Here is a 22,840-nt window from a genome sequence, read left to right as displayed (position 1 = left end):
TGTTGGATTAACATTGCATACACCAGGTAATATGGTAACGGGAAAGGTTTCTCAAAAATAAACACAATTCTTTACAACTGACTTGACAGCGGCTTAAACCTTTTACTTGTAGGGGATACAACTTGCAGAGAATGCCATACTTTCAAAGGATTATACAGATATAACAATTAGCCAATTGGTGGAACTCAATGTTGTAAGCTACTCAGCTCTTTACTATTGGAATCGGATTGTGTTTTATTCATGTGAGTTCACTCTCTACTTCTGGTACATAAACGTGATCAGTTGACACTAGAAGCACATGACATACACTGTTCCATACAATTAAGTGTGATTGAATCAAATCAGTAAAAACGCAAGCAATGAAAAAAGGCCCTGGGTGGACGATGAGCTGCAAGTCATTGAACTCTAATGGTATAGATATCTACACTATTTCCATGGCTACCCATGTGGTAAGATTGCATTCTAAAATATAAACATACGAGAAAACGCGCCTGAGTCCTAAATTAAATTTTTCCTCACTTCCCCCAAAATTGTTCATGATCAAATCTACAGTACCATATTTACCATCTTCGCTTGCCAAGGTCTCTCGTCCTGGCAGCTGGATGCTCCCCCAAAACAGAGGTAGTTAGTGGGAAGTAACTGACCCTTGCGAGCGGACAATGCATTTTTACAAACTGACCAAAGAATTTACCCCTGTCAAAAAGAAGTTGGGGAGGAACAACAAACACACTCTTTTCTTGTCGAGCTTAAAGTGAATGTTTTTCTTCAAATTGAATGAGAGCTGGGTAAAAAGAGTGCTAAAATGTCTTTCTAAAACAAATCAGCAGAGTGTATTACTCCGAAAAGATGATGAAACAGTATGATAATTGGAATGCAGCTAATCAGTAGCTAAGCCGCCAACATGGCAACAGTAAAGGAGTAATACCATAGTCGCGAAAAGATAAAAAAAAAACATTATCAGGTATGAGATTGTTCGATTGGTGTCATGATATTCATACATGAAATCAAGAACAACAAATGGTATTTTTAGGTACACCATTGCATCAGGAGGGTATGGCATCATATGAGGTTATTATTTATCTTTTGTAAAGCAGAAGACACTTGTCTTAACCAAATAGAACAAAACTCACACGTTTACAGCAAGTGAAACCTTTAGTGCAAAAGAAACAGGCATAGAGCATAGTTTTAAGAGAGAGAGAGAGAGAGAGAGAGAGAGAGAGAGAGAGAGAGAGGAGAGGAGAGAGGAGAGAGAGAGAGAGAGAGAGAGGGGGGGAGAGAGAGAGAGAATTCAAATTGCTTGAAGTAATAGGGGATCTAAGTTGTGACTTTGAGTTTTACGATTTTGTGGTCATAGGACCGCAATGCGCCAGTAAGTGAACAATATGGCAGAGAGTGAGTCCGAGATACCCATGATTCAATGTTATATAGAGAGGTACAACGAGGCCTACTGACGTGATCTCTGTATTTCTTAACTTTTTTCCGAACAAAAAACACGCGACATTAGTAACACTGGTAAACATGCAAAACGGCTAAGCAGACAGCAACTCCAAGAAATAAGTCCTTAGTGTCATTAACTACCAAATTACAAATGAAAAGGGAAACAACAGCGGTGATACAAATAATGCCGATTGTTTTGATATAAGTGATATAAGTGACGTTTCATGATCAGCTTAAGTTGGTGCTTTGATGGATGGTCTAACTTGATGTGTATGGCTGTAAATCCGTCAAGCACAGCACATCATGAGTTGACAATACATTTTGATGTATGATGGAAGGGTTTGTTGTGTTTGACAACTAGCAGACACTCATTTGTAATCATAGTAGTGTTCATATACTGTTTATTATCTTTCAAATTGGTAAGCTTTTTGGAGGGTCTTGTTCCCTGTTTTAGCTGGGCATGTATACAACAGAGATTAGGGCACTGTAACTGGATATTAATCCAAGCAGCCCTGTTGGTAAATGGTAGGCAAGTTAGGCCGTTGATGATATCAAAGATTTACAGAGATCTGACGACTGATTCTTCTGTACGTTGTATAAATTTACATATTTGGCACAGCAGTTCACTGCAAATAGGTGCGACACGGCTTGCAAGTCTGAAGGAACGTCAGCAGAGCCAGCAAAGCGGCAGGCAGTGACTTGGTATCCGCTTACAATGGCTAGGAATAAAATGACTCGTGGGCTGGCTGAGCATTGTCGATGACATAGCCTGTCAAAGGCTGGAACACAGGCTTTGCTATCTGTGAGAACACAAGCTTGGTAGGTAAACTGTATTATGAAGGGACTGAAGTATTTGACAGTAACTGCAATGCTAAGTGCTTTCACTTTACATGGTAGCCATGTCACTTGATGCTTTCGAAGTTTAGCACTAAAGTAGCCCGCAAGCAATGGCTTGTCATCATGTGTGACACATAATGTTGCCCCTATTGCATGCTTGGTTGTGCATCCGTCAGTAACACTCCAAAATTCTATCTGAAGCAGTGTTGTAAGAAGCGACCTAATACGTTAAAGGCATCAATAAATGACCAAAAGCTTCGTACTGTGTCAGGTAGTGGGCATGAAGCTAAAGCTGCATTGCGGTGAGGGATTGCTGTGAGTTTGCCTTCTGACCATATACATCCCAGGAGCAACGGCAGATGACAGTTTTCTTTGGAGATAGTTTCAAGATAGACTTCAGTACATTTTCCCACTTTGGAGTGGTTCTTGGAGTGAGTTTCCACTGAAATGCAGATCATCAGCAAACTTGGCAACTGTGCGAGGCCTATTGAATAAAGTCACCTAGAACGCAACACATCAGTTCGTCTTGGGCAGTTTCTGGTTCAGGCATCCCCATTGCACAACGAATGTGTACACGTAAGCCACAAAATTGTGTGGCAACACCACAATATCTTATTGAAGACTTTGTAAGCGGTATTTGATAAAATGCACTTGTAAAGCTATTGGCGATAATGTATTTCCATAGAGCTATAGTGAGGAGAGCTGAGTCATCGTCAGGAATAAGTGAGTTCTGCGGCTTACGCCGCGTTCAAAAAATGGTGAGGGGGGGGGGGGATTCGAAAATTTTTGGGGTAGTCGAGGGGGGACTTGAAACTTTTGCTCTGCCTATACTATAGGGGGACCTGAAAATATTTTGACTCCCAACATTTTGATGTCCTCCAATTGTTGTAATGTTAGTAATAATTATACAAAATCTAGAACTGTTTTGTCGCATTTTATGTCTTTAATCTCGAAAAAATCTAAAAATGTATGAATGCCATTAAATTTTCGTAAAACAAGTTGGCCTTGTAATGGGGCAGGAGCTGCAACTGTTGATAATTTTTCAATATTTCTATGCAATGTATCAAACACAGTTTCTTGGTGTCTCTCTACAGCATGCTGAAAAACACAATATTCAGTTTGTCAACTGAGCTCGTGTGTCTAAATAAATTTGTGATAATTGAATGATACAAATGCACGGTACACGTAGGCTGTGTTGGCAAGCTGAATACTGGACAGCTCAACATGCTGTAGGGAGTAGAACAAGAACGTAATTGTATAAAGTGAACAAAAATATTGTCAAAATAAAAAGTTTATAGAACTACTGCCCTGCTACTACATACTGGAAGTGACAGTGATACATGTAGCTCTGACTCTGATGTAGTTTAAGAAGAGTTTCGGTCATAGGATACTCAATTGACAGTGAAACATACATCTACTTGTACACAAGATCCAGCCAGACAGCAACACAAAGAAGACTAGGAGACTAACAGTTACCATGGATTTTTGAATTCTGGTATATGAGAACAATCAAATATTAGAGAAAAAAGATAGGGTCACCATACTTGATCTTATACAAATGTACGATGGTAAGTCAGTTTTTCTGAAATCACTTAAAATCAATATATAAAACCATTCATTTCAAGTTAATGCAGTGAATGAAATTTTCACATCTCATTGTACAATAACACAAAAGTAAAAACTTTGAACAGTAAAGACTCTAATTTAAATGGAAAAATGTTTGACTAAATGAAATCATTTATTTTTTTTTTATCAAATTTGCCATTATTATACCCAAAATTTCTGAGAAAAAAAAATTAATTTCATGGAATATTTTAACCTTCCAGTATTGTCAATTTTGTAAAACATTTATAAGTGGCATCTAAGTTGTATATTTCTTGTACTTTTGGAAAAAAAATTCTGTAGGTCACCGTGCTCGATTTTTCACAATTTGGTTAAATGTAGCTAGGAATACACAATTTCCATACTCTCTCATGATTGTCATTTCATGTGTTTTTCAGCTGGTGCCATTGACCTGGCCAGAGTTGGATAAGCTCAAGTCGGCTTAGATTTAGAAATCAAAAAAGTTCACTGATGCATTTAAAAATGACTCAATTTAAGAGCTTGCCCTAGGTATATGGCTCTACAACCTGCTGATAAGAGGTAGTGTTGAACATCTGCATGCAGAACGAGACATTACATGTATTTATACTCTGCGTACATTCCTAATAAATATGCGGCTATATGGTAATTTGGGGGGGACTTGAAAATTTTTGAGGGTATTGAGGGGGGGGGACTTGAAAATTTTAAGGGTATTGAGGGGGGATCTGAAAAAAGTAAGATTTCAATCGCGATTCCTCCAGCCCCCCCTCTCAATTTTTTTGAACGCAGCCTTACTGTATCTACCAGCATCAGCAAATGTTTTGACAAATCGAAACCCCTTCCCAATTTCTTCACCTGGAACGATGGGTTTAAGCATTCAACAGTTACCGCAATCTCTTATGGGCGGCAGAAAACGACTGCATTCTCGAGCCTATCAAATTTATGTTGCAATTCTATGAGCTTGTCTCGGGCATACTGGGAAATAGGTCCTCCACGCTGAGGTGGTTCCACTGGACCAATGTTGACTGATGCTTCAAAGGGACACTTTGCGCCATTGTATCCAGTGAACGTTGGATCTAATACGTCATAGTCATGGTGTTGCAAGTCTCAGAATAGGATTCGGTCTTCCTCTGGTAGGACGGAGTCCTGGTCCAGTTGTACACTTGAGGAGTGGTGTGTTATGGGGTATTCAGGTATCTTTGTCATTCGTCTGCGGGGGTGTAGCATGGCTTAACTTGTTTGTTTGGTGTTACATGTTTCCTTCGTGCCGATTGATAAGCTTAAATGCTTTAATTTGCCCCTTTTATTTTTGTTTCAAGATGTGTTCGGAGAGTCCAGTGTTGTTTGCAGGATTTTTGTGGCTGGATTAGTGCTTGTGATTGGGGTAGCAGCTTTGACAGTGGATTCTGTCAGGCCTAAGTAGGCTTATTTGTCTTCGTTATCATCTGTTACCATCGCTTTGCAGATTATGGATGTTGACCGGCAGTTTCAACCTGAAAGGCCAAATTGCAAGTTTCTGTGTTGCATCTTTGTGATGTGTGGTTATTTTTGTTTTGTGGATTTTGATGATTGATTGGGCTGGCCGTCACCTTTTTTGTTGAATTTGGGCGTGGTTTGGAGTCCTTCGGGAAGTGCTTTTGAATCAATCAGAGGCAGGTCTTTCCATTGTGGTTTTCATTCTTGCTGTAAGACGTGATTGAACAAGATGGTGGTTCTTTGTCGGCGTTCTCCTTTTCTGTGGCTTTTCGTGCTGTTCATGTTCACTGGGATTTCTTCATGTAGCCAACTGCTTCAAGCGTCTTTACACATGTTGGAACGGCATTGTTGAAGACTTCTAAATCGTGACAAATGTCTGATATTCCTAAGAGATCTTTTACTGATGGCTGCTGGGTGGTATTTAATTATGGTTGGTGGATGATTCCACTTCGCGTTGTCTGAACGGTCGGTGTTTACCATTAGCTTGGGAAGATTTAGAGTGACATCGAGGAAGTCCACAACCTTGGTGAAATCTACAGTTATTTTCAAGTCGAGATTTGTGAACTTTTTGGTAATGTCTTTATTTATTCTCTCTGCTTTGCTGTCAGTTAAGTTTCTCGAAATGGCTAGACCGTCGTCCATGTTGCGGCCAATGTTGTTTTGTCGCACTTCTGTTTTCTTCACAAGTGGTGTTAATTCTGTCCACTATCGTTTTGTTGTCAAGTGCCATCTCACTATTCTCAGGGTGAAGGCTGTAATCATAAATACTGGGGAGGGGAGGTGGGGGAATTCAAGAAGGGAATTTGGAAGTTCTTAGGGTAGTAGAGGGGGATTTGAAAGGTTGACACTGGGTCATAGGGGGATCTGACAATATTTTGGTGCTCTATCTTTTTACATTTTCAGATTCCACAGTTTGGTAGGTATTTCAGTAAAAAAGGGAATAACACTGATCTAATGTTAATAATAATTAAACAAATTCTCGAATCTTTTTATAGCATTTCATCACATTAGTTTTGAAAAAATCTAACATAGTACGAGTGCCAATGAATTTTCTTTAGAAAAACAACAGATAGACCTTGTAAGGTAAAAAAGAATTGTTTCCGGTCCCTGATATTCATTAAAAGTGATGCAACGACGCGATTTTCCTCTTCTCTTTCTTTTTTTAATCATAACTATGCTGGTTTGGCACTATTGATGCAACAGTTATTGTATTTTAACACTGGCTGCATAATTCTTCCGTTTTATTTCAGCATTTTTCTCGGATATGCAAACAGGGATATCAAGGATAGCTGTACTGATGAGTATGTAACCAAACAAAAGACAAGACGCGCAGGTTCTGAAATGACATGAAACAGAAACAGTCTTTTATTTTGGCCTAATATGGGACAGAATCTGCAACTGATGATGTTTGTTTTCAATATTTACTTGCTATCTCCCTAAAGCGTGGTGACACGCAATATTCAACTTGTCAACAAAGCCCATTTATGTATATACTATCATTGATGATTGAATTTGAGTCCAGACTGAAATTCATTTGTAAATGATACGAATGCACAGCACACATACACAGGTTGTGCTGGCAAGCTGAATAATGGACATTTCAACATGCTAGTTGTTAGTCTGAACAAAAGTGCTGCTCCACTATCAAAGTTAATGCAGCTACTGCCCCTTTATATACCACTGGAATGATAATAAATAAATATATCCATAGCAACAACAGAACAGCCACTTTTACATTATCTCAGTATATACGTGAAAAAATACAATTTTGTCAGTAACATTCCATCAATATAAAGGTCGTTGTATACACAACAGGAAATTAACAGGTGCGGCTGCTGTATATTGATATTTTAACAACTAAATTGCAGTCAAGGCTAGTGGTAATTGTATATAATACCTAGTGTTGACAAGCCAAATACTTGTTTTAGGGAGTAAAACAAAAACTGTTAACAAAAATTATAGGAAAATGTTACTAAACATTGCAACTAATGTCCCTTTCACATGTCACCAATGAAAATAAACATCATTCACAGGCTGTGTTCGACAATGTTAACACATGGGCATTTCAGCACGGTTTGTGAGTAGAGTGCTACCAAAGAACATGTAACTGAATAAGTTGCAATCTAGTCATCCTTACCAAAACAACAGACAAAAGTGAACCTTGACTGAGACAAAATAACGTCTTTGAGAGAGGAATGAGAATCATACTTTCTGAAATTGTTGATTTGTTTTATGTCATTTTATTTTTTAATTTTTCTTGGAAATCGCACTTTACTCGTCGGAATCCAATGTTTTCGTTAATTTGTAGCATGTCGTCCGCAAGTGATTATATTTCTTCAATCTGAAGTGGGCGTTATGTGGGTTAAAAGCCGTATATGTTACCTGCTGTTTGGTCGTAGCTTTCACCTTATTTCAGGAGGAAGAAGTAGGTGTTCTGTCTCATGTGTTTGATCACACTTTCTGGGTTTTTTTTGGATGAGCTTCTATTTGGATGCTTTCATTGATGGTATTGGTATATTCATCGTCGAGTAGTCAAACTTCGTTCCATTATCACTTCAAGTCGTCCCACGATTAATAGAGAGCTCTACTGTTGTCGGAGCGTTTTACGTAAGTAAAGTGGAATCGCATCGATGACCTTCTCAATCAGTGAGGAACCTCATATTTGTGTTATAATTTATAACGCTCTGCTTTTGGCATCAAATACTGTAATTTTCCACGAGGACACTAGTATACTTTGGTTATATATATATATATATATATATATATATATATATATATATATATATATATATATATATATATATATATATATATAATCTCTTCAAGGTCCTTCATACTTTTCACAAGAATGTAGCCGTGTGAAGTCAACAAATGAAATACAAGGATGTACTAACGATTCCAGTGTGAACAGGTCGTGAAAACAGCGCCATGTTAGAAAGACCAAAGAAAGCCTTCGACTTCTGTTGTTTGGGAAAGAGATAGCATTTGTGTACTGATTTATTTAGAGGTATAGACAGGTTACTGTGGAGCTATTTTATGTGACTTCCACACTTCCTTTATCTGCTCACCCCTCTGAAATATTGAATTGTCCATCACCTGCGTGAGATATAAGTTAAGAAGCTTATGTTTCTCCAAATATATCAGGCATTCAGGCTTGCACATCCACTTGGTACGCTGCTGCTAAATCGGCATCTTTGCTGAGGTTTTTAAGCGTCCGTCCACTGAGCTTCTTCTTCCAGATTAACCCGTATCTTTCACTGTTTGAATCATGAACGACACTTTCCACGAAAACGATGCAGCGAAGGGTACGTTAGATCTGCCAAGGGCATGGGTAACGTATCTAACAGCTGCAGTAGAGATTCTTTTTGCGATCATCGCCATTTTAGGCAACATCGTCTCTATCGGGGCAGTTGCTTTGAAGAAGAAGTTGCGAACACTTGCAAATGCTTTCATGGTCAACTTGAGTTTGACAGACATCGTTGCTGCCGTCATGGTCTCGGCACTCTCAGTGGATGCATATATACGCCGTGCTTGGAAATTCGGACACACTTTGTGTGTCCTTCATAATCTCCTCCACCCAGCATTGATGAGCATATCTTTACTGCTCTCGTCATGTATTGCCATCAATAGATACATTTACATAGCTCACCAAAATGTATACCATCGAATCACCAACAAAATAACAGTATCATTTGCTCTCCTGTTTTCCTGGAGTTTTCCGTTAGCACTGTACGTCATGACTGTTCCGAAACACTCGCAGTATTCTCCACCAACATTCCGTTGTCGTGCATACGTCAGCGAACTCGAGTTTGCCTTTACAGTTTACATTCCCAGTTTGGTAACACTTACCTTCTACACCCTTATTTTCTTCGCTGTTCGCAAAAGCCGTCAACGCGTTCAGGTTTATCCTGGTCAAAACGGTGGGCCGAACGCACAGGAGGTGAGAATGCTGAAGGTCCTGCTAGCAGTATTCTTTTTGGTTTCCTTGGGATATCTGCCGTCTGCAGTCCTCGTGAACACATATATATCGTTGGGAAAACCACCACCAGCCGAAATATTCGTTATTCTCTACCCCTGCTTACACGTTGCCGGCGTTATTAACCCGATCCTGTACGGTGCCTGCAACAGGAATTTCCGAATCGCCTACAATGAGTTACTGACTGGAAAACTGTTTCGCCGAAAGGTAACGAGCTCCGGAGAGAGTGATCGGTCTGCCGCTCAAAACACCTCAACGACAGGACTACATGGTAATAGACCTGCAACCACGACACTCTCTCTAGCTGTCAGCCAAGCTGGTCCCATACAGAAAACCTCATCGCTGACTCCTACTACCCTTGAAGATACAACCGAGGCAATGCCACCTCCGATGTGAAATCAGTTTAACTTGAGAGATTAGGTACGAACACAACTTTGGAAGATATAGGGCGTAGTGATTTTGAACGCCTCCTACAGTTTGCATCCTTCGAATTTGTTTCAACACATCTTGATTTTCCTCTAGAGAAGGCTATAGGACATAAACAAACAGAATGTCACGAATTTACAATACAACTCTTTGTACCAAAACGAACAATATACAAGAGCATATGCCATCAGCATTGTACATCAACTTACCATATCAGGTAGAATGTGCCTCGGAGACAGTGTTTCGGAAACTTTAATTTTTACAAAAATTTCCTGGTCTGTTGTTTTTATTGTGAAAATGAACTTTTTACCGTTTTGCTTTGAGAAAATCGAAAATGTATTTTCCCCCTTAGAATGCATCCGAATATCGATAAATTTGGGTCATGTGTCTAATTTAAACATTTGCACTCTTACCCCTAATTTATATTTTTGAGTTTTAAGCAGCACCGTTTAACGATAGATTGAGGAAAAATTGAGGAAAAATTTGAAACTTTTACCGAGGCGCGTGCGCGATGGTGAAATTTATAAAGTTACCAAGATCAACTCCACATTGTATACAATGTATAAAAGAACTAATTGTCCAGCGTAAATATAAGCAGAATGTGCTCTGAATATCTTATGGAATGAAATTGTAATTGATATTTAATGTTGAATTTCAATTAGTTGTATAATTATGTATCAGTATGAATCTCTTAAGGTAGCTACATACCTTTTAGACACTTTCAGATTTTTATTTTTTTCTCCATTGAACACGTCCCAAACCCCAATAAGTATACATTTTCTGAAAGCCCTGATATAGAGCTATCCGACCAAGCACAGTACACGGTCATTATTTGCATAGGAGTCACGTGACAAGCGTTTTGCTGAACCTTCCAAAAACCGTTTTTTCCGCCTTATGCAAACACGCTGCAAGATTTCCGGTTAGAATTTCTTCATTGACAAGACTTGACAATATCCTTCAAAACCGTGTCTGCGATTTTCTTATATGCCTTTTTTTTTTTAATGCGCTCTTAAAGGTGTAGATGAAGGTGCTTTCAAGGAATTTTAATTATCACGCCATATAATTTGAATGGAGCCTCCAGGAAAAATCGCAGACACGGTTTTGAAGGATATTGTCAAGGCTTGTCAATGAAGAAATTCTAACCGGAAATCTTGCAGCGTGTTTGCATAAGGCGGGAAAAACCGGTTTTTGGAAGGTTCAGCAAAACGCTTGTCACGTGACTCCTATGCAAATAATGGCCGTGTACTGTGCTTGGTCGGATAGCTCTATATCAGGGCTTTCAGAAAATGTATACTTTATTGGGGTTTGGGACGTGTTCAATTGAGAAAAAAATAAAAATCTGAAAGTGTCTAAAAGGTATGTAGCTACCTTAAATCACTGAGTGTAGCCGACGTAATTAGGCTACTGTTCTTGCCTTTTTGTTTTTGATTTCAAAAATAACGATTTTCCAATCACTATTAACAATTGTTTTGAACTTCCTCGCCATGGGTACTCTACACGATCAGTAGAGCATAGCAATTATTGTATTCCTAAAACAAGGCTTACAGTCACACAACACAACATTAAGTATGCAGCAATTAAACATTGGAATTCTCTACCTTCTTCATTTAAGCAAATAACGTGTAGACAAAGGTTCAAAGTAGAATTCAGAAACTACTTAATGAACATATAACAATGTGTATCTTTTTTCTTGAGTTGTTTATGTATCTAATGTATTTTATTTCCTCTTTATCTCCGATATGTATTTTTGCCTTACTTGAGCCCTTTATGGCATCATCGTTTGCAATTTTTAGCTGAGTAGTGGGCCATGGACTCGACTAGTCCTTATGGACTATTTCTATGGTCCAAACCAGATAAAGTCATACTTACACAGTGACTGTAATATTTTTCTTGTAATTGTCCGTTTATCTGGTTGAATAAACAATTCAAACGTTGTGTCATGGACATTTTTATTGAACCACATCTGTACTGTATGTTTTGAATTGATACTTAACGGTTTGACCAGTACTGGCAATATACGTATTAACTGTTTGTTTGTTGCCACTATCAGTAATACGACTGTTGTTCACTCAATATTTTGCACTTCCTTTTTGGTTTAATTTATGAATTACACTATTACTTGCACCGTTATTTACTGTACGAGCTACTTCTTTGTGTTGGTAGTCGATTGTTATTGTTATGCGATATTGGTTAAATCAACAAACTCGCTGGCAATCATGAGAAAAAAAAATTTACCCAATGTTAGCCCCATAGTTTTGTAGTTAAGGTCTCTGGTACATCGTTCTATTTTGTATTTGCTCATGTTCTTGAAGAGAATAGTAATTAAATGTTACATGTACAGCAGCCTTTTGAATGAGTTCTTGTGTGATTTAATCAGAAGTTAGTTGTGGCCTGTGCTAATATTCTGTTGGACTTGCATAATGTTCATTAGGTAATGCGATTACAGGAAAAGAGGTTCTGAGAAATAGATAGATATCTACAATTGTCCGACGGAGAGAGACATACTTCTGAGCAACTTACTTAACAGCGGCTTAAACTTTTCACTTTCAGGGTCTGCAACTTGCAGGCATTTCTATACTTTACAAGGATGATACAGGAATAATAATGTGCCAATTTGTGAAACTCAAGGACTCAGAAACAACTCCTCTTTATGACTGCACTTGGGATTGTATTTAACTCATGTGAGTTAATTCTCTACTTCTGACGTCTAAACGTGACAACATGAAACTATTAAAACATGAGATACGCTGTTCCTTACAATTAAAGCGTGATTGAATCAGTAAAACCTTCAATGATGAAAAAAGGCCCTGGGTTGAAGATGAGCTGCAAGTCATTGAACTCTAATGGTGAAGATATCTACACAATTTATATTGTTACCGATGTTGTATTCTTTGCGTTGTAAAACGCGCCTGAATTATCAATTAATTATATTCCTCACTTGAAACAATTTTTTTTCGATTTCACATTTTACCATTATTTATTTACGAATCGGCCAAACAAATGACCTTTGTCGGAGAGATGTTAGGGGAAAGTCAACGTGTCTCTAGAAAGAAGGCGTCTAAAAAAGAGTGTCAATGTCTTTCTAAAGCGGAAATCAACAAAGAGCAGTTCTCCGATATGATGAAGTAGTATTAGTCTATATGATAATCAGAATGCAGCTGATTACTCATCTTGTCGCCAATATGGTAACGGTAAAGAAATAATACCACGTTCGCGCAAGGTACAGAATTATTATCAAAGAGGTAAGAGATTGTAGCACAACTGGTATTGTGTCATTTCACTCACACAATCAACAAGAAGAAATGGTTTCGTCAGGTACATCACTGCGTCAGGAGTATACGGCATCATTTGAGACGATTATCTCCCATTTGTAAAGAAGAAGCTATAAGTCTTGACCAAATCGACTAAAAAGTCCACCGTCAAGTGACACTTCCAATTGGTTTTCTTTTGTGACTTTGACATAATGTGGCTTCTTTTTAATTTCTAAACATGTAATTCGTGACATTAATAATGAAGTATTACATAGGAGAATGCAATGCTAGAAAAAATAAATATTCAGTCTAAATCCTTGGAATATGAATCCAAAATTACTCTACAAGTCTGGTATTCAGACTTGTTTTCTCTGAATCCGAATCCGAAGTGTATGTTGAATCGTCCAAATGTGAACGTACGTAAGAAGACACTCGAATCATTCTTTATCTGTATGTCGTCGGACTCGCGACATTCTACCCATATTGTCTGTCACGGATAAAAAGGTAGGTGTATTTAATTGGCAATTTTCCCCTCACTTTATATAGATCAGTTCATTCTGTAATTAAATTGGAGCCATGAATGGCGTAGACGACCGGGATAATTATAATCGACGAAATCGCGAGACGGCGAAATAGCGATATAGCGAAATGAAGAAATAAAGAAACCGAAAATAAATTCATACATTAATAAAGAAATAAAAATAAAGCAACTGAAATGTATAGAATGAAATAAATCCAACAAACCGCAATACAGACAGTCGATTCGATGTGTTACTCGCACCACTCGTCCCCATTGTTATCTTATAACAGTGAGTAAGGGAAGGGAAGAAATTAATGGGAGGGAGGGCCGGCATTTTTCAAAAAGACGCTGTGTGTTAAATAGTGACCCTTCAAAAGTGTTGGTCACCTCCCCTATTTGCATGCGCAATTAACATTGACCCTCCCCCTACGAGTCAAATCCACATCAATAATATTTAGATCCTTTACCTCGTGATCATCTCGGATTGTAACCTTAAATTTGACCAACTTTGTATAAAAATTGATCAACCAAAATTCTATACCTTAACTTTGTAGACCATATGGCCAGATTGCTACAATGCAAATATCAAGATCTTAAGCTATGTCCATGTGAATTTCGAGAATAAGAGAAGAAGATTTTTAAAGTATTATTTTCCAGAATTTTATATGATTTTTGCCCTGCCCTATACCTTTGCAGCAAAGCTATGGCTATATCTTTCCATATATACAATCTGAGAGGGCTAGTGTCCATTGAACAATGGCTGGTATGGGACGAAAATGCACAACTATATGACCTTTGACTTCGATTTCATAAATATGCCTAGAAACCGGTGACTTCAAGAGCTACAGCCTTCATATTTTGTAGGATAAGGCACTTAATGGCGTCACATCCTGAACCTCATTAATTATATGTCAAATAAAATATGATTGACTTTAACTGTGACAGGCAGGGGGTGGGTCATTGTTTGTTGCGCCTAGAAATTAGGGACGACCACTTTTTCTTGCAAACACTTAGTAAGAGTCACTATTTTACGCGCAGAGTCTGATGCACACAAACTTTATGCCAATATAGAAACTGAAATTGGTTTTCACAAAAATTGCTCTGAATATGTCTGCACAGGAAATCATTTCACAGACACATAACTGTTCAGCATCGCATAAATCAAACATTGTCAATGCAAAAACAAATGTAAGCAAACAATGGAAGAAACTCACAGAACAACTCCAAAAATATACATAAATGATAGTGTGAAGAAAATAATGATGTCAGCATTGCAACCAACCACACAAAGAACAAACAGATATTGCACACGAACATATGTCTGCCAATCCAGAAACTATTTATTTTCCAAAAACCTACTATGAATATATCTTGACAAGATAACACTCTACAGCCCCATTATTTTCAGCATTCCACAAAACAAGTTTTGTAATCAATGCTGTAATCAAAGCAGAAGATGACCATGATTCCCACATTGTGTCTTTTTTATTTTTTATTTTTTTTCAGGGACGAGGTCTTGCTCTTGGACAGCCATTAACCTAATTCATTGTCCTGATGGCAATTGCTTTTTAGAGCTTGTTCATATATCGTCACAGGAAATGACAAAGATCATCATATTATTAGATCACACGTGGTTCAGCACTTCATACAACTACTAAATATCCATGAAATATCAAAATAAAACACACTCCAAAACTGATATCGTAACACCACACTTCAAGCATGTGAAAACAGACCAACGCTAGCCCACAATAGCGACAATCTCAACTCACCTGGGACCGTGTCATCAACGATGACTGGTTGATATGTCTGTTTATCGACCTATCACAATATTACCATCTCTCTATGAAATCCTTGAAAGGCGTGAAAATGTGTTGTAGAATTTCTATCTGCCTCTAATCTGCTTTTACACAGTACACAGTACGCCTTCCATAAGAACCAATCGTGCCAAAGAACTTGTATCGGTTTAAAATGTGACATTTTGCTCAGTGTATGGAATGGTAATTTAATGAATATACTTTTGATCGATCTTTTAATTTGCAATGATATTCTGTTAGCAAAATTATCAGTGCATGGATTATCTGATGGAGTACTAAAGTGATTGGATCTCATCCGTCAAATCCTCAACAAATTGTCTATTGGTAGTGTATCGATCAAATGCCTCTTACCGGCCGGAGCCCTGCAGGGTTCGATTTTACAACCTTTATTATTTAAGATCTTTCTTAATTCGTCATTGGTCGACGTCTTCTCATCATATATGTATGCTGATGACTAAACACAAACTGCAAAGGGTAAATTTATAGGCGAGGTAAAACGGCCATGATAGCGACGTTCACCCAGAATCTAATTGGATGACAGCGAATCCTACGCGCATAAACATCAGTGAAATAAAGTGACCTTTAATTGCATCCTCTTGTAAGTAGAGTTTCATAAAATGAGGCTGGTGACCTTCAGACTGTACAAATTGCTGATATGTTTATTTCCAAAGTTCAATCCGGAAAAAAATTTATGGATGGCTCTTGAGGAAACTTTGTCTTTTGAAGTTCATGTTGATATATTTTGTTTGAATTTGATATGTATATGTCTGTCACGTAGATTTCGATCATACATCCCTAATGAGTACTGCACAGTATTATGTTTTGGCCTATTCCAGTGAGCTCTTGACTTTTGTTGTAGAGTTTGGATAATGCAAGACTAAAATCATTGACAAAGTTTTCACCCTTCAGAAACGAGCGTAAGGAATACTTTTGAACTTCCGTTTGACTTATTTAAATCATTAACAGTAGTGTCGTGTCGATTGGACATGACACTGTTTTATTTTACGGCACGTTTATTTCTTAAAATGTACGAATGGGACTTGTCCACGCTATTCAGCCAGTTTATTTACCTTCAATCGCAATGTACATGATCATGATACACTGTCTGCCCAGGACTGTTTGTGTACCCCTGGCAGTTGTATTTCAAAAGCTAGTCAGCATAGGTTTCACTTTCGAGGTACTAAAGTGTGGAATGCCTTGCTTACAGAAATCAAACAAAGAACTACACAATCACATATCTTCAAATGTGACTTTACATCCTATATCAAAAGGAATATTTCCCGGTAGTTTTTCTCTTCTCCGATGTATTTTATTTAATTTGAAGTAGTTTTTCACTTTTTTCTTCTGAATGAGCTAGCCCTGATGAAATTACTGTATAAATAGTCGGCCGCTCAAGAAAAGAGTAAATAAGTAACTAAATAAGTAGACCGTATAATAAACCAACAGGGTGGATTTTTTACCGTTTAAGCAGTTAAGGAGGTACGCTACCATTCCAAAAAATGTTGGGACATCCTTTAAGTTGACTTTTCTGAAATAATCTTTATGTGTACATTTCAAAGATATGAAAAAAATATGGGGTACCCATGCAAAAGTTTTGAAAAAACACATGCCAAAATTGACAGAAAACCACTAAATCTCCCATTTTGCGAAATTTGCACTTACCAGCAGAATCTTTATTTTATCGCAAACGATTGACAGATTCCAGTGTGCATACCACATTTTTGCATTGCCAGGACAGTTGAATTAGGACAATCAACTAAAATTTATGATGTCTTGTCTTAAAAATTAAATATTAGACCCTAAATTTATCATTTAACTGTAAAATTAGTCATTTTTAAAAATATAAACTTCATATAAATGCACAAAATAATTTTCAAAATGTTAAAAAGTACAGCAATATCTATCAAACAGACAGTGTTCTTTGATTTAGAAGCAAAAAAAGTTGGGGTCACCACGCAAATTTTCTTACTAAACAGCAAAAAGTGACGAAAAAAGGTGAATTTTGTTAGACCTGAGATTTGACCCTCTAGCTTACTGATATTATGTCAGAGCTACAATTGTTAATTATTCCCTACTGATCTTTCAAAACAAAAATAACTGTCGATTTTTCAGTGAAAAATATAATTTCGGTTGTTTTGATTCATAAAAACTTCTGAAAGAAATATTATAAAGTCACTAGCATGATTTTTTGCCATTTTGTCCTGTTATTCACGCTCACCAGGTTAGGTAGTCTAAAAGGAACATGTACATCTTCTGGACAAAAGAGGGCGCTCTCCTATATAGACTGGTAGCGTACTACCTTAAGGATGTACGATCGGAAAAAGTAAAAGTAATGTCAATTTTTTCAAATGGGGATTTTTGAATACCTACATATGTGAATAGTCCAAAACTGGGAAAAAAACATGGGGTCACCGCGCTTGTTTTTTTACAAAATGACATTAAAATTCACGGTTTTTCACAAAAGAGGTCATCATTTTCATATTTATATCATGATTGCATTTTTCACGTTTACACTGTAAAAGAATAAAGAAATTATAAACCTAAGCTACTTTGAAGATTTTACTTACATTAAAATTGAGTTAAAAAGTCATCATATTTATTTTTTAACCAAAATTGCAACAAATATGCCCAAAATTTTAGGAATCGGAGAGGGTAATTTATTAATTATTGATAGTTTCTACTAATGTCAATTTTCTCAAACTTTGCCAAATAATAGCACTTTTTGTGAATTTTCCAAAACCACATTTTGTTTAGTAGGTCACCGAGCTCGATTTTTCACAATTTTGCAAAAACTAACTAGGATTTACAGGTTCTGGCGATAAACCATGCTCTCCCGGGTTCGTCTCACGAGGGCGCTCTTCAAATGCTGCTGACCTGCCGTGGCTACCTGCAGTGGCCCTGTCCAGGCATGGTCATGATTTAAGCCTACCATTAAACTTTAATGAGAGGGAAATGGCAGAACAAAGCAAAGACTTTTAGGTTCTTCTACTTTTAGAGTCTATATATTAATACAGCATACAAAAAATCACGTAATATTTATTGCCGTAACGCTTATCGGTGGGGATAGGTTGACTTCGCTGCAGGCTAAGTAAGTTGTCACACACTACGTGGAGCCAGGAGCCGAGGCCGTGAACTTGGCGTTTCTCCAATACACGATGACAATCGTAAAGGCAAGCCCGCAACTGACACAAGTGTCAAGATTTTCGGCTAGTTCACTCAAATCGACTATGCGACGGCCATTCTTCCATTCTCCGGTAGGTCTACTAGCGACACTATCATTGGAATTATAACCACGAATAGCAAATCAGACGTCACACTTCTGATTTACGCTGTACAGGCTACGGTCATATTGCATTTTTTTTATCTCTTTGCTGAATTCTCGTACCTTCCAGCGTGTTTTGAGGGCACGCTGAACATTTTCTCGGCGCGATTTTACTTTACCTGCAGACGACATTTTGTACAACGCAAAAACGTTCGGAACGTCACTATGCGCGCGTGGTTACTATGGATACATTTCTGCGCGGAATTCGGCGCAGTACGCTTATATTTTTCCGATCGTACATCCTTAAGAACACAATGCAGTCATAGTCAATGCGCTGGGTCACTTTTTATCAACTTACTAACACAGTGGCCGTACCTGGTATTCCGTACACCATGGTTGCAAATTACCCAGTGATATCACAGATAGTTTAGCCATAAAGCTTGGCAAGTTACCAGCACTGAAGTTTCGGGCTGTTTTTTGAGGACCGTGAAGATAAAAAGTTGAAGGTCACCTGATAAATAAAGTATTACTCGGAAGAAATTATTGGCTATGAAAAAGATGGTTGAAGGATGTCACAAAGCTAAAAAGGCGCTGAGTAAATGTACAAAGACATTATTTTTCAGAGTGAATGTTACAATTTATCCATATTATTTCCCTCTTCACTATTAAAGGGGATATTTTCAATCCCCGGTTCTCGCATTCGTGGTTGTTGACATTGACTGTTTATGTGATTTTACTCCTCTGTTCTCCTTTGAAATGTGTGCACATTTAGTCAATTTGCTGATCCCAAAAATAGCAGCTTTTTCAAACATGCTGTGATTAGTACCAAAACTTCCCCTTGATATCTTCACTGACTTTCATTCAGAAGTTCCCCCAGCCGTACAAGAGTACGCTAAGAGATACCGCTTGGTCATTATAAGCTTTGGCGCACCTATCTAAGTTACCGCTGGCGTAAAATCTACGCTAAGAAAAATGTGTTCCATTGAAGCGCGCGCGCGCGCGCGACAGAGAGAGAGAGAGAGAGAGAGAGAGAGAGAGAGAGAGAGAGAGAGAGAGAGAGAGAGAGAGAGAGAGAGTGTGTGTGTGTGTGTGTGTGTGTGTGTGTGTACAAGGTCCTGATGCACGTGATGCTGAGTGGTATTAGTGACATTGACCAAATCTGAGTGCTGTGTGCACATACTATCGAGAAGATTCCATAATCGCCGCTCCGAGCTTTAAACTAAATTGAACGTGTCTACGATTGTGTCACGCGTGAGCACGTTCAGTATTTGTTAAATAATACAAAAACATGAAAAAAAAATTCGTAGAAAAAGAATGGCCCTCGGGAAATAAACTAATATCTACTCAGTAGTTTTGCAGTCGATATGGAGACGAAAAAACTTGAAAAGAAGAAAAGGTCCCCTAGCTTCAAGGAAACAATTAGTATCACCTTTACTTGGGTGCAAAATAGTTTCTATGAATTTTTAACGAAAGAACAAGACTTTTGCAAGAGTTTAAGCGGTGATAGCCCTGTTTTAGCCGGAGAAAGAAAACAGCTGCAATACGGTCTTCCATCTTCCTAGAAACAGGAAAGTAATGTTGGGACTGAAGTAGTTATAGGCGTTGGGGTTGAACTTGAAGGGTCTACGTGCACCCCCACAGGATAACAAACCTGTACTTTTCAGAAGCCTTGGGATCAATAGAATACGAAATGGAATTTTAACAGAAAAAATGTAGGGATGTAATAGCTGTTACGGTCATGTTTTAAAGAGCACAGGGGAATCACGATTTTGTGACCGCAAAATCACGATTTTGCGACCCACGTGCATTTTTGTCAAACCTGTCTTCTTGTAAGCCATCTGCTGAACTTATTATTTTAACACAACCTGGCCGGCTTGTGGGGTATCATTAGAAAGGCATTTTCTTCCTCTTTAAGATGACATATTCTAATATGCAATAAATATCTTGTATAGTTTTAATGAAATAGGACCAAAACTTACGCCATACCCCTAAGGTTATATCGTAAATTACACTTAATCTCAAATTCTACCAATTATTTACCTAGACGCAATACAAAAGACAATGCTTTGTATAAAATTTGTTTTATTTGCTACAGCGATATGTCACAAATATAAAATAGACTTTGTGAGGCGACAATACTTCAAAATATGACCGTAACAGCTACTGCATCCCAATAGTTTTGGTCCTATTTCATTAAAACTATGCAAAATATTTCATTTTACAATATGTCATCTTAAAGAGGAATAAAATGTCTATCTAATAATACTCCACAAGCCAGGTTAAAGTAAAATAATAAGTTCAGCAGATGGCTGACAAGAAGACAGGTTTGACAAAAATGCACGTGGGTTGCAAAATCGTGATTTTGCAGTACCCTTCAAAACATGACCTACACAGCTATTACAATCCTACTTTTTTTCTTTTAAAATTCCATTTCGTATTCTAGGGATCCCAAGGCTTCTGAAAAATACAGGTTTTTTATCCTGGGGCACGCAGGCTCCCTTCTTGTTCACAGCGTATTCATTGTTATTGCACGTTGCGCAGTCCAATGCACAATGACATACAACATCGATGAGTCATTATCATAAGAAATGCATGCTTGAAAAGTAGCCAATGATATCTTTGTACACATGAAATTGAATGCAGTCGTATGTCACACTGCCAATCTGATTAAAATCAGATGTAGACATTGGCTTGTTCTTTGCTGTTTTCGTCTGCTGATAGTCGCTTCACTACATCTGACTCACTGCCATAGAAGATCGCTTTCAAAATTAATTTTGTTGTGAGTTGGAACCGATTGAAAACACCGTATTTTCCATGCTGGATTGATAGCCTGCTCTGCTGGTGGACAGAATTGTCCCCGACGCTGTCTTTCGCCCAGTTTAAGCGTTGTATTCATCGCTTCTATAAAGTTTGTGTGCGATGTGTGATAGTGAGTGTACCATGAACTCTACAGCGTGTGGAGGAGTCGCAGTCAGAAAAATTGAAAACAACTTAGTTTGTTTATTGAACCACTTTTTTTTTGAGAGTGAGGAGTTTGCCGAGAGGATTTTTTCTGTAGCTTCTCCGCTAAGTGACTAGATACCGTAGGTTGTGAGTTCGAACCCGATTGAAACATCGTCTTCGCTTATAAACGAGTCTCCATCATTGACCTGACCCCATTTCCCCCTCCGTTGGAAGACAAAGATTTTACAAATTAAATGCGAGTTTCTAAAAAGTAAGGGATTAAATATATAATGCCTTAACTCTCTTTTTGTGTTGGTCGATGGTAAATAATCACTGAATTCTGCCACCAAAAAATAGGTGGCGCTGTGTATACTGAAAAACATGATCTACACCATAAAACATTTCGGTTTGCTGTAATCTGTCAAATATACCATAGACAACACTCTTGATACGTTTCTTTCACAAATGAGCAAATATTAATTTGCGTGAAATACATATGATCACGGAATTGAAAAAGCATAACAGAGCATACACTCTGGTGAAGAATGAGAAACGTAGGCCAATGCCACGAAAAGCTAGAACGAATTTACGTTTCACCATCAGTTGTGTTCAGAAGGTTTTCTTTAAATAACACGATTGGAACTAATTTTATCATGTTTTCCAAATTTCATAAAAGCGTTAGGTGCCGTGTAGCTGAATGTTGCAATATTACAAATTACTCATAAAAAAAAAAAAATGTGTGATGTAAAAAGGAAAGCAGATGAGATTACATTTGTAGATCCAATCGGCATTAGTTCACCATCCAATTATCCCAAATTAGTTCCAATCGTATTAAAATATAAGGATATAGTCTTCTGTTACTGAAAAATTGGACAAGTAAATTTAAATTTTAACCGTTATTTTGATTACCAACCAATTTTTAAACTGGTGATATTACCAAAAAAGACAAAGCATATGATGTCCCAGTGGAAAAAACATTTTAGCACTATGCATTATATTGGACTACTCTCTGTTGTTTCTGTGAAGATTCCAACGCATATATGCACGGCGAACAGTGTTTTTGCTTTCTTTGTATGAGGGCGCTATTTTATGTTTCAGTAAACGTTTATCAGCCATCTTGCTGAAAATTGCACATGCAATCCTAGTGGACAGTTAATAATACGTGTATACAAACCCCTCAATGAGTACAATTCCAAGAACTTGTTTTAGTTCGGAAGTAAAATTACAAAAATAATGCTAAAAGATACAGCTATTGGGCCTTTAACTGCAATACTGCAGAATTTTTATGACTTAATGTGATCATGTGGTATACTT

At 37.7% G+C, this 22,840-nt stretch overlaps 1 protein-coding gene across 1 annotated transcript; it reads left to right on the top strand.

Moving 5' to 3' along the window:
* The first annotated feature begins 8,497 nt into the window (after nt 1-8,497).
* On the top strand, nt 8,498-10,419 carry LOC139119652 (melatonin receptor type 1A-like). Its single transcript, XM_070683482.1, has one exon. The coding sequence runs from the start codon at nt 8,600-8,602 to the stop codon at nt 9,701-9,703; it is 1,104 nt and encodes a 367-aa protein (XP_070539583.1). The 5' UTR covers nt 8,498-8,599; the 3' UTR covers nt 9,704-10,419.
* Nucleotides 10,420-22,840: the final 12,421 nt, after the last annotated feature.

Source organism: Ptychodera flava, chromosome 20 (assembly GCF_041260155.1).
Source record: "Ptychodera flava strain L36383 chromosome 20, AS_Pfla_20210202, whole genome shotgun sequence".
In the NCBI taxonomy this organism is placed as follows: domain Eukaryota; kingdom Metazoa; phylum Hemichordata; class Enteropneusta; family Ptychoderidae; genus Ptychodera; species Ptychodera flava.
This window is presented reverse-complemented; position numbering and strand designations above follow the sequence as displayed.